Source organism: Mastomys coucha, unplaced genomic scaffold, assembly GCF_008632895.1.
Source record: "Mastomys coucha isolate ucsf_1 unplaced genomic scaffold, UCSF_Mcou_1 pScaffold5, whole genome shotgun sequence".
Classification (NCBI taxonomy): Eukaryota; Metazoa; Chordata; class Mammalia; order Rodentia; family Muridae; genus Mastomys; species Mastomys coucha.
In genome coordinates, this window is record NW_022196911.1 from 98,806,686 (window position 1) to 98,816,790 (window position 10,105).

Below are 10,105 nucleotides of genomic sequence, written 5' to 3' on the forward strand. Positions count from 1 at the left end.
ATAAAACAAAAGTACCAGGCAATTAACCTCTCCTATACTCTTAAACTAACTTCTCTACTTTAGGTATAAAGTAAGAGTCTGAGCATACACACGGCCATATTGTTGGTCTGTCACACCAAAAATTAGATATACCTAATATATGCTTAATATATATAAAAGTACATATATACTTTTTCCCTCTAGTTGGGTATGGTGGCTCATACCTTACGGGAGGTGAAGGGAAATACAGGACAGCCTCCAATATAGTCAGTTTGAGTTTAGCCTGGACTAAAAGAGACTCCTGTCTCAAAAAAAAACCAAAAAAAACCAAAAAGCCAGGTGAGGCCAGTTGTGGTGGTCCATCACTCAGGGAGGCAAAGATAGGCAATTTCTGAGAGTTCATAGTCAGCCTGATTTACATATCAAGTATCGAGTTCCAGAACAGAGAGACACTGTCTCAAAAAATAAAAAACAAAACAAAACAAAAACAAATCAAAAAAACCCAAAGAAATCAACAAAAATCCAACAAGAGGGCTGGAGAGATGGCTCAATGGTTAAGAGCACTGACTGCTCTTCCAAAGATCCTGAGTTCAAATCCCAGCAACCACATGGTGGCTCACAACCATCTGTCAAGAGATCTGATGCCCTCTTCTGGGGGGGGTCTGAAGACAGCTACAGTGTATTTACATATAATCAATAAATCTTTAAAAAAAAAAATCCAACAAGAAGCCAGGTTTGGTGGTGCATTCCTTTAATCATAGCACTCAGAGACAGAGGCCAGCATATCTCAGGCCAGCCTGTTCTATATAGATAGTTCCAGGCTAGCCATGACTATCTAGTAAGACCCTGTCTCATAAATAAATAAATAAATTCATTTTTAAAAACCACCTCCTTTGTTAGGTGTGGGGCATGCTTTTGATCAGAGCACTTGGAGGTGGAGGCAGAAATCAGGAACTGAGTCACCCTAGCATATTGGAGGCTAGCATGGCCCTTGTTAACGTGGTTTTTGGGGTAGAGTATTTGCTAAGTTGGCTATCCAGGGCTGTGCTAGGCATAGGGCTCCCAATACTGACATGATACGACTTCCTTGGAGAGAGGAAGCCTGTAGCAGTGACAGCAAAATGACAACTGATCTCCAGGAGGACTGTGGAGAAACACAAGGGATGGACAAAGAGAAGGATACTTTTGTCAGAGCCGATGTTTGCTGGTGAAGCACCCAGATCATCTTTCTCATCTTCAGTGAGTGACGTTAAGGAAAACCAGGTGGAAAAAAAGGCCTTCACACATCTCAAACTGAGTTTGAAAAGCATTTCATTGATAAGGGTAAGAAGCAGGCTGGATGAGGACGGGGGCATGCCGAGACTCATTTCTGAAAATCTTATCATGGGGGAAATGGCTGAAGCTTCCCTAAAATCCTCTTAGAGGCTAAAAAGAAGGGTCAGGTGGTCTGGAAAGGCCACCACATAGACATTACCTAATAGCCACGGGCAAGACATTCTGAAACAGCACAGCTTCCACCAGCACATCAGAGATGGAAGCGGGAAGATCTGGAATTCAAGGCCAGGCACCATTCTTACAGCAAGTTCAAAGCCACCTCGGCTACATGAGAACACACAGACACACACAGATTCTCAGAGCCTCCAGGAACTTTCCAGAAGCCCACATCACCCATGGTCTCTATCTTAAGGCTACTTTACATCAGAAACTCAGAAAAAGCCCAGAGATCTGTGTTTTATTATTATACATATTCAGACGTACCAGAAGAGGGCATCAGATCTCATTACGGGTGGTTGTGAGTCACCATGTGGTTGCTGGGATCTGAACTCAGGACCTTCGGAAGAGCAGTCAGTGCTCTTACCTGCTGAGCCACCTCTCCAGCCCTGAGATCTGTGTTTTAACCTCAGAAGAACTCATACTTTAAAAGCCGTTTTGGGAAGCCGGCGTGGTTATGCATGCCTTTAATCTCGGAGATGGAAGGCAGAGGTAGGAGGATCTTTATGAGTTTGAGGGCAGCCTGATCTACATAATGAGACTGTCTTTAAAAAGTTATGTTTGGCAGAAAGCAAGTATGATACTCCACCACAGATAAGAGTAGCCATAACCATTCATCTTGACTGTCAGCTGGATGGGGTTAGAATCATCAGATACACGAACCTCTGGGATGTCTGTGTGGGAGTTTCTAGATGGGCTACGCCTGAATGTAGAGACAACCTTTCCTTCGGTTACAGTCTTGGACTGAATCAAAAGGAAGGGCAGGTTGATGACAGCATTGGTTTCCCTCTGCTTTCTGACTAGATGCAATGTAAACCTGCTCCTGCTGCCCTGCTTTCCCCACCATGGTGGAGGGTATCAGTTCAAACTGCAAGCCAAAACAAGAGTAACTAATACAGTGTCCCACAAGTGCAAGGACTCACAGTACTTTCTAATTCTATCTGGAGTATGCCAGTTATGTGTTGAATTAGAAGTCACATGCCAACTATTCCAACATCATTTCTCGAACCCACAAAGGCCCATGGCCACTGTCATTTTGAAAGAGGAAGCTAGGCTACAGAGGGGGACTGCAACTTCTCAGAGGTGATGTAAACTGTCCAATACTCCTAGCATGAGCTCAAGGGAATGGTGCTAAGCCTCCAAAAAGGATATTCCTCTTCGTCCGTCACATCGGCATACTGGGCCAGCAGGGCTGCTTTCCTCTGCTTCTCTTCTTCTGAGACCACCCTGGGCTTCACCACAATCTGGGCCTGCTTCTCAATCAAGGTGGTGATGGCCTGCACCTCATCTGTGTGGCAACAGAAGGAAGAGACGAGGACAGCGGGCAAGTGAAAACGAGCTCCCAAAGCAATAGACCCCCTAGTGGTCAGTGTAGGTATAACCGCTCCGCGCACATTTGCTAGTCCCTGAAAGCTGAGGACCCGGGCCACTCAGGAGTCAAGGAAAAGCCTTGCAAAAAAATAGTTTAGATTATGTTTATTTATTGGGGAGGGGGTGCACCGAAGCCTCGAGGACAACTGTGGGGAGACAGTTTCCTCCTTTATGGGGTTCCAGGGCTGGAACTCGGGACACCAGGCTTGTGCACTAAGCACCTTGCTAAGCTGTCTCATCAGCCCTAGGGGAACTCTTTAAAAACACCTATACCCGGGGCTAGAGACAGCTCCAGGATTAAGAGTACCACAGTCTGTGCCTGCTTCTCAATCAAGGTGGGTCTTGCAAAGGACTGGAGTTTCGTTCCCAGCCCTCCGATCAGGTGGCTCACAGTCCCCTGTAACTGCAGCTAGATGGGATCCAATGCTTCAGTCGGCACCTCCACTCACATGCATACCCCCCCAACATATATACATTAAAAGTAAAAAAAATAAAACGTATTAACAAACCAATATACATATATACATTACACACACACACACACCAGCTTTGCTTTTATTTCCAGCAAAACAAAGCAACACCAATACCCAGGCCCCAAACCAAGTCTATTATGTGATTATACTGAGTACTCAAGACTGAGGACCAACACTGTATAATTTAAGTTAGATTCTTTGTGTTTGAGTTCTCTGTAGCTAATTTACCATCCTAATGAGCATATGAGCCCACTCCTCTTTCATTTTCAAAGGAAAAGGATTCAGCCAAGTGAAGTAGAAACTCAACCATAATTTATGCTATGTGATGAAAATATGAAGACGGTGGATGTACCAAGGACATGGCTCAGGGTGAGGGCCCCAGCCTTCAAGAGCTGAGTGCAGGAGACCATAGCTGACCCTATGCATGTGATGCAAATCTCCTGGGGGATAGCATGGGAGGAAAAGTAAAATCTCAAATGATGCAGGTATGGTGGTGCGCACTTGTAGCCCTTAAGAGGCTGAGGCAAGAGGATCAGGAATTCAAGGCAAGCAGGGACCACATAAAGAGTTCCGTGGAGCCTGCAGGGTACAAAGAAAGATTGTTTCCAAAAAAACAAAGAAAAGAAACTAAGTGAAACAAAAGGCACATCCACACCACAGGGAAGATGGCTGTGGTCAGGGCGGATTGGAGAGACAAAGGGCAAAAGGAAATCCTGATTGCTAAAACTTTAAAGAGAGTATCTGAGTATTTGCTAATGCAAATTATCTTAGGAAGAGCGAATGTCCAAAGAAGAAAATGGTACCCTTGCCCCTTAACAGCTAACAGGAAAAGATCCCAGAGATTGGACCAGAGACTCTGAGACCAGCTCCGTGGCTTAGTGAGTGGAGGAGCTCTGGCATCTTCAAGACCTGAATTTCCTCAAGGTGGAAAGACAGATCCAAATCCTCAAAGTTGTCCTGACCCTCATACCACATGCATGCGCACACCCACGCACCCACTACACACATGCACAGGCATATACAGAAGAATAAATGTTTTTTTTTTTTTTTAAAGTAAGGCCAACTCTACCTTCCTTTTTTACTGTGGTGGTGACATCCCGCGTTTCTGACCATCGTCCCACAATTTCCTTACAGATGTCAAGGAGGGAATCTTCTTCCTAGTTGGAAAGCACGCCAATGAATTTCCTGAAAAGCCCTGAGAAACAACGGCAACCTAAGGAAGGACACCGTTCTCCCCACTGGTGTCGAGGAGAAACCCTGGAAGGACTTGGGCCACAGGTGAGAGTGCTTCTCATCGGAGGCTCCGGGCTCAGAAGCCATCTTGAGTGTCCAGGAACCCATACCTGCTGTCCAGCGTACCCACGCTGCCCTGCCTCATCCTTTGTTTGATTTTACAGAGTTTTCTCTATATATAATTGCCCTTGCTGTCCTGGAACTCTCTCTGTAGATCAGGCTGGCCTCAAACTCACAGAGATCCTCTCTGCCTCTGCTGCCTGAGTGCTGGAACTAAAGGCATACACCAACACCGCCCAGCCTTCATTTTTCATTTTAAAGAAAGAAATATTTTTACTTTTTAATTAATAATTGTATACATTGTCTACTCTTAGGATACAGTAAACAATGTTTAGTTTTTTGTTTTGTGTGTGATGTGAGGTGTGTGTATGTGTGTGTGTCTGTGTTGTGAACACTATCATGAGCCTGTGAAGTCAGAGACAACTGTAGGATTTGGTTCCCTCCTTCCACCATGTGGGTCTCAGGAATCCGACTTGATTGGCAGAAAACACCTTTGCCTGCTGAGCCACATCACTGGTCTGATATTATGTACATTACCGCTGAATGATGAAATCAATCTAATTATTTCCTTAACTCACTACTTATCAGTTTCCTGTGGGAAAACAGTTAAAATACACATCTTTGAAACACATTATATTATTACATTGTTATTCATGATAGCCTCCATTTTGTGCTACAGATTGCTAAAGTGTCTCCCCTTTTCTCTTGCCTAACTTCATTTTTTTGGAGGAAAACTTGTTGCCTAAATCAAAATTCTACCCTTGTTTTTTCGTTTTTTCTTTTTTTCTTTTTCTTTTTTTTCTTTTTTTTTTTTTTTTTTTTTTTTTTTTTTTTAGTTTTTGTGGCCCAGGCTAGCTTCCAACTTGCTAAGTAGCTGAGGTTGCCCATGAACCTCTTACCTCTGTCTTTCAAGTACTGGGGTCTAGTGGGAATTTTGGTTTCTTTAAAAAAACAAAGAAATATTGTAAGAACATGTCTTCATTTTAATCCCAGTGTGGGATATAGGGCTGCTTCAGACTGTCCAGGACAGCTGACTATGATTTGCCTCGTGCTCCAGCAGGTGGTGTGATTTTGCCAGGTGCAGATAGTTTCTGCCATTGTTGTGATGTCTGGAATTCTGGGGACTTTTTAGAGGGTATGTAAATGTGAGGGCCCCCAGGAGGCCGGGTGAGTTGTTGACTGTTGTTGGTCATAGTTTGTTAAAAAGTAGTCATGGGCAAAGAAGAAACAAGAATAAGAAATTAGATATCCTAACAGCAAAGATCAAACTTGCAAGGAACTCAGCGCTACTCCTCAGAACTCCTGTTCAACAGGAGGCAGTCTAAGGATAACCATCGCCCCCTTTCCAACCCCTGACTTTATTCGGGCATCTCTTTCCTTTCCTCTCTATCCTTTCTTCCCCCTTACCTAGAGTTATGGGGTTGAAAGGATGGAAGAAAGAAGAACCCACAAAGTAGCCAAAGCCCTGCTACGCTGGGGTTAAATGCTTGCATCACCACACCTGCTGTTAGTGGCTACAGGGCCACACTCTGTAGCCCAGGCTGGCCTTGACCCTACAGCAATCTTCCTGCCTTTGCCTCGAACGTGCTGGGATTACTAACACACACCACTATTCCCAACCCAGCTCTTAACAATTAGATACCATCTCCCACAGAAATGTGAGAGTCAAAACACCAACTTGTTGCAGATCCTCTTTTTATTAGCAAGAAACCCCTTCTCCCACCCTTCATCCTTTATTTAGCAGGGGCACTCACACACACACACACACACACACACACACACACACACACACACACACGCCAAGCAAAGAAAAACAGCGCTATACAAGGAAGGGAGAGGCAAGAGCAACAGAACAGTCCTGGAGGACAAACCAACTTGTCCTCCCAGGCTCCTCATCTAATCCAAAGGAAGCCATTCATTATTCCCTTTTAGCCCCCAATTAAGTGTCTGCCATGTTGAAGGCACAAAGATGAGAGTGAAGAGTCAGTGATTAAATCAATCTTAGTTCTAACACAGGACTATAAATAAATGGTAAAGGCTTTCCTTTCTAGAAGAGCACTCCACAACAGGCTATTTTGTTCCTCCAAATACTTCAAGCAGTGTCAGGGATAAAATAGTTCTATCAATAATATATATATATATACATACATATATATATACATACATGTATACATATACATGTATGTATACATACATGTATGTATATATATATATATGGTGCACAAGTTGATCATCTAGTGCAAGTACTGCTGGAGAGAAAAGGAGCAGGAGAGCCTTTATCTACCCTGGATTGTATACTACCTTGAATCTTACCTCAAAGTCTTGCTAACAAACTTCATAATCCTGAACAATGAATCTATTTTGTTTCTCCAAGAATGGGATTTTCTACAAAAGTCAAGGGCCTCTGACATTACATGGAGTCGAACAGAGCTGTGAACTATGTATTGGATATAGACCATAGTCTTTGGCCCTTTTTTCCTCTGTAGAGAAATGCTATCAGTTGCTTCACCAACAGGACTCCTGCCTCACTATACGATTCCTGGCACTTCTTCCCCAAAGACAGTCTACATAAAGGTGGGGTTTCAGGTAACTAGGAAAAAATTAAATGTGATATATGAATTTGATACATTGGGGGGAGGATCATCCTTAAAATGATTTTGTTTTCTGCAGTTTGTGCAAAGGCAAATATGATTCTTGATGTTGCCTCTTCTACTAAGAGTCAAGAACAAGCACTTGTGTCTTGTTAGCAATAGTCACAGACTCCATCAACATCACCATGGGAAACACTAAATATCAAGCTCAACTGCTTCCTGGAGTCCCTAGGAACCTCATTGCTACAAATAAAGCCCTAAAGTCCCTGCCTCTTATTCTTTCTTCTTATAATCTGAAATTTGGAGTCAAAAGAAAGAATTTGTTGTGCTATATTCCCACGGAACCCCCTGAGCTCCTCACAAGCTGTGTTAGCTCTTTTCCATTTATAGACCAAGTGGTTCTGGCCAGTGGGATCAGGGACAGCTGCGTCAGTGTGTTATGTTTCCAGCATGTTCTCAATGAACTGAACTTAAGTGTGACCGTCTCTAGCATGTGTCAAATCCAAAAATTACTTTTGGATTTGAAAAAAAAAATGTTTCCATTTCTTTACATAAAGAATGTACATCTAGGAGCTGGAGAGATGACTTATGGTTAAGAGCATTGGCTGCTCTTCCAGAGGTCCTGAGTTCAATTCCCAACAATCATGTGGTGGTTCACAACCATCTGTAATGGGATCAGATGCCCTCTTCTGGTGTGTCTGAAGATAGCTATTGTATTCTCATATACATAAAATTAATAAATCTCTTAAAAAAAGAACATATAAGCATATTTATATCTATGCTCATCATACCTTTTGCTTCTCCTTTCTAATCCCTGAGTATTGACTTTAAGGACACTAGATAAACTCATTCTCCAAACCTGCTCATTGTGATAGACTTCAAAGAACAAAGCCTTTAATGGGCGGTTGACTCTCACAGTAGCAGTTTGGTTTTCAAGAGATGCCTAAACCATGTGTGAGGATAACGGTTTTTATGGTATTTAGTGCAGATGCAGCAAATTTTACTTTTTTTTTATTAGATATTTTCTTCAAATTTTACTTTTGAGCTGGTTGTATTTATTCATTTATTAGATTTGCACTTATTGCGTATTTTGGCTGCGTGTATGCCTGTTACCCATGGAAGTCAGAACAGTTTGTCCAATCCCTTTAAACTAGAATTACAGGTAGTTGTGAGCCACCATGTGGGTGCTGGAAATGGAACTCAGGTCCTATGTAAGAGCCACAAGTGCTCTTAACTACTGAGCCATCTTTCCAGCCCCCAACTGGATTATATTAAAGGAGAGGCCTCTACAGGACATCCCCAGGCGAGAGAGGTAGGGAATCTAATCTATGCATATAATCTATTTCTGTTGGGAGTGGGACAGGGAGGGATGAACTCCACACAAATAATCAGATTAGAAAAGTGGGCATCTTGATCACCTGATACATAAATACAGCTTTAAATTACGAATTTCTAAATTAGTGAGTCTTCCTGTTTTGGTTTGCCAAGGTCTCACTTGGCAAGCCCAAAGTTAGCCTCCCACTTGCTGGCTTCTACAGGACTGGGATTACAAACCTGCTTTTGAGTATTTGAGACAGGATTTCTCGGTGCTCTGGCTGTCCAGGAACTCACTACGTAGGACCACAAAGGCCTGTCTCTGCCTCCTGAGAACTAGGATTAAAGATTTGTGCCTCACCCAGGAACCTGCTTCTTTTTGGTTGTTTTGTTTTTTGAGACAAGGTAGACCTGTGTAGACCAGGCTGGTCTTGAAGTCACAGAGATCGGCCTGCATCTGCCTCCTGAGTGCTGGGATTAAAGATGTGCACCAGCGCCATTCCAGGCAAATATCTTATCTTTTTCCAGTCTGTCTCATCACAGGGTACCACCCCACTCAACACACATTAATAATTACTGAATTTCCCGACGTTGCTTATCTTTAAAAGATCCCCACTACCTTAACCAATTGAGGACTCTACTGAATTGGAGCCAAGAGGGAACTTCCCACAGGCTTTTGTCATGGGACAGCCCTCAGACTACCCCCTAATGGGCAGACGGCTCAAAAACCTTTTATTCCCCTCTCTGAACCTCGCAAACCATGGAAATACAACTATTAGACGTTTATGGTTAAACTGCCATTAACACACCTCAATGGCTTCAGGACACTCTCTAGCACATCCAAAGGCACCCCAGGGAGCCTTGTTGCCCGGAATATGGGAATCCCATCCTCTCTATACACCTGCAACCTAAAATCTGGCTAGGGAGCAGCAGCCCACTTCTCCCTCAGAGTTATGCTTCTTCCCAGTGAAATCACTAAGCCTTCGTGACGGCGAAAGGAGAAGAGAAATGTGAAGTAATGAAAGAGGTTCCCAGATGTCTCCGTAAGGCTGACAGAAGGTGTCCGGACTACTCCACTCACCAGGAAAGCGGAGAGGATACCCTGAAGGGCGTCCAGCTTCTCTTCCTCCTCCTCCTCCTGTAGGACGCCGAGGATGTAAGCGGCGTAAACGGCTCGGTCCACTCCCAGCGCCTCCAACCGTCCGTCAAGCCAGGATCCAAAACCCCCGCCATCGCCTTCACCGAAGACTGCCCCGGCCACTTCGCTGGGCGCCGCCATGCTGGGGACCGGGTCCTGCCGGACCGGAGGGTGCCTACCGCAGTGCCTGACGGGCCGCGCCGCTGGCCCAGCGCGCATGCCCGGAGAGAGATCCTCCACCTCTGAGCGCCGGGCCGTGAACCCCGGTTTGAGGCATCGCTAAATCTTCGCAGCAAGCGCCTCTTGGTGGAGGCGTGGTCGCGTGGGCCCCAGGAACTCCCGCAGGTGAGTTTTGAACCGTATCGTTATCGTTGGCAACCATCGGATTCAATGTCACTGTCAGCCACACGACAGAGAGCTCGGAGGACTGTCGCTCGCCACGGATTCCAGCACAT

At 44.5% G+C, this 10,105-nt stretch overlaps 1 protein-coding gene across 2 annotated transcripts in view; it reads right to left on the reverse strand.

Annotated features, from left to right (window-relative positions):
• Ccdc43 (coiled-coil domain containing 43) overlaps window positions 1–9,870 on the reverse strand; it is a 12,991-nt gene extending 3,121 nt beyond the window's left edge. Inside the window, exons 1-4 of one of the 2 annotated variants that reach the window (XM_031353123.1) lie at window positions 9,594–9,870; window positions 4,384–4,471; window positions 2,623–2,758; window positions 1,163–1,218 (exon numbers count right to left, since the gene is read on the reverse strand). In XM_031353123.1, coding sequence (XP_031208983.1) covers window positions 1,163–1,218; window positions 2,623–2,758; window positions 4,384–4,471; window positions 9,594–9,869 — 556 coding nt within the window. In that variant the 5' untranslated portion in view covers window position 9,870. Of the gene's footprint in view, window positions 1–713; window positions 1,219–2,622; window positions 2,759–4,383; window positions 4,472–9,593 lie in introns of those variants that run through there. The other variant, XM_031353122.1, reaches the window with a different exon arrangement.
• Window positions 9,871–10,105: the final 235 nt, after the last annotated feature.